General features: G+C 52.9%; 2 protein-coding genes across 3 annotated transcripts in view; both read left to right on the forward strand.

Moving 5' to 3' along the window:
- Nucleotides 1–2,500, forward strand: part of LOC113039050 (zinc finger protein 501-like) — an 847,435-nt gene that overhangs the window by 538,792 nt on the left and 306,143 nt on the right. The gene's annotated exons all lie outside the window — the stretch shown is intronic.
- The window catches only part of LOC113108681 (microfibril-associated glycoprotein 4-like), a 15,397-nt gene continuing 13,805 nt past the window's right edge, over nucleotides 909–2,500 (forward strand). Inside the window, exons 1-2 of the mRNA XM_026271960.1 lie at nucleotides 909–1,044; nucleotides 1,078–1,301. Coding sequence (XP_026127745.1) covers nucleotides 909–1,044; nucleotides 1,078–1,301 — 360 coding nt within the window. The remainder of the gene's footprint in view (nucleotides 1,045–1,077; nucleotides 1,302–2,500) is intronic.

Here is a 2,500-nt window from a genome sequence, read left to right on the forward strand (position 1 = left end):
GAGAGAACGTTCTGGGAACAAAAATAAAACTACCCGCTAAAAACATTGTTAGAACAATCCATGGGAATGTTCTTAGAACATTTTAGAACAAAGAAAATTCTAGCTGGGAAGTGCCGCTCCATTTGAAACCAGGTGGTGGACATTTACTGCTAATCACAGAACCGGCTTTACTGACAAAGACACGCATGACAATCGCATGCGATTAATCGTGCAGCCCTAATAATCACTTATCTCGTTATTAACACACCTACTCACTCGCTGTGTGAGCCAGGGGTGCGTTTGGATTAGTAACGCACCGCATTTAACGTCCAGTAATGTTAACGGCGTTATAACGATGGGAAAAGTAATTAGTTAGATTACTCCGTTACTGAAAAAATTACGTTGTTACCTAACGCCGTTCTTTTAAACGGCGTTATTCCAAACACTGCTCCTCATTCAGGCCACGGAGGACACCTGTGATCAAGGATGGATTCCGCGTGATATGTTTACTGCAGTATTTTCTGTACTGTTACGTTTATGAACTTTCTGTTCCCTTATTTGGTCACCTTCCTCCTTGTTTTGATTAACTGAACCTGTCTCCAGTTCCCTCATTACCTTCTGTGTGCTTAAATACCCTGTCTGTTTAGTTCTCCCGGGTCCGTGATTGTTTTAACACTGAATATGTCAATGTCTGTGAATGTGCATCTGAATGTGAATGCCTATGTTAATGCTGAATGTAATATAGTATATTGTCTGTTAGTCCCCTTTCGTCAGCCAGTAAACTCCTCATTTTGATCACTATCCTCCTCTAGCACTTTGTCTTTCATTTAGCACTACCTCATTTGTAACAGAATCATGGACCCCAACAGTGTAGTTAATTTAGCAGCGTTTTTTCTTTCTTTTATTTTTGTTTTCCTCCCTCTCCCTGAATGGCCATCCCAGCAGTCCGTCTCCTTTGCCTGGAGCAACTGGACCGTTCGCTGGAGGACCATACCAGGGACTTTCTAGATCTTGCGTGCCTTACCCACTTCCCCAACCGCTCGCTCTCCAGCTTCTTCTACACTGGCCTGAGCTAGTAGTGTAAGGCACGCCTACCAGCGAACAGTCCCCGAGAGGAGTTTGCCGCTTTTGTGGAGTGGGTGCTGGAGAAAAATGGATCTTCATGGACCATCAGCACCGCCGAAGAGGATATCTCCAGCCCCACTCCTGACCCAGAGACCAGCCAGTCACCATCAAGCCGCACGGAGCCAGAGCCCACCGCAGCCGCAGAGCCCAAGCCATTCACGGACAGGGAGCAGGACCTCGAGAGCGCGACTGACCAGGTGTCTGATCCGGCAACACCGTGCATCGTGGAAGTCTCAGTGGAGATCGAGGGCGTGGAGGAATGCCCTGTCCACACTTCTGCGACTGAGGGTAAGCTGTATTCGGTTTCGGGAAATATGGAGCAACTTATGGATCTAATGGACTGGTCTATGGAGGTAATTCCTGAATCCCCTGTTTTTCCGCTGGTTCCGTCCAGTCCTGATCCCCCTGTATACCCTCTCAGTCTCCCACTCCTACCTCCTCCAGTCAGTTCCTATGCTCCATTTCCGCTGGCTCCGCCTAGCCCTGAGTTTCCTGTGTCTCCGCTGGTTCCGCCCAGCTCTGAATTTCCAGTGTCTCTGCTGGTTCCGTCCAGCTCTAAATTTTTTGCTTCTCCGCTGGTTCTGCCCAGCTCTGAATTTCCTGTGTCTCCTGTATTCCCTCCCCGCCTCCCTCTCCCACCTCCTCCTAGACCTGCCAGTTCCCCTGCTCCACTTCTGCTGGTTCCGTCCAGTCCTGATCCTCCTGTGTTTCCTCCCATCCTTCCACTCTCTCCTCCCCCTAGACCAGCCCGTTGATCGACTTCATCTCTGCTGGTTCCAGTCAATCCTGCAGCTTACCCTCAGTCCGCGCCATCTGGGCGCGATTGTTCGCCGCTGGACTGCCAGTCTCCAGCTCTGCCTTGGCGTGTTAAGGCCCTGTCTCTGCCTCCAGCCTCCTCGGTCCTTCGATCCAGCGGCTCCGCCTTGGCTCTTAGCTCCCTCGTCTCCACCGTGGCCTGGCATCCCACCTGCTCCACCGGGCTCCCTCGTCCCTCCGGCTTCATCTTGGTCAGTCGTCGACCATCTGCGGCCTCGGGACTCGATTCCTCTGGTTTCACCTCGTCACTCCATCCCTCCGGCTCTGTCAGGCTCCTCCTTCCCTCTGGTTCCACCTCCATCCTCGTTCGCTCCGGCTCCACAGCGGTCTTCCAGGACCCCACCTCCGCCTTGGTTGCCAGGGCCTTCTGCTCCACCTAGGCCCTCCGGATCCTCAACGTCACCTTGGCTCTGTGGCTGCGCTGCTCCATCTTGGGCTCCTCACCCACCGGTGCAGTCTCCGCCTGTCGGCCCCCTGGTGTCGTCGGTTCATTCTCCACCATGGCTCCTCCCGCCGTCGACTCCACCGTGGATCTCCATCCTGGCTGGTCTCTGGAGGACCATCTGGCTCCTCCTGCTCT

Source organism: Carassius auratus, chromosome 1 (assembly GCF_003368295.1).
Source record: "Carassius auratus strain Wakin chromosome 1, ASM336829v1, whole genome shotgun sequence".
NCBI classification, from domain to species: Eukaryota; Metazoa; Chordata; class Actinopteri; order Cypriniformes; family Cyprinidae; genus Carassius; species Carassius auratus.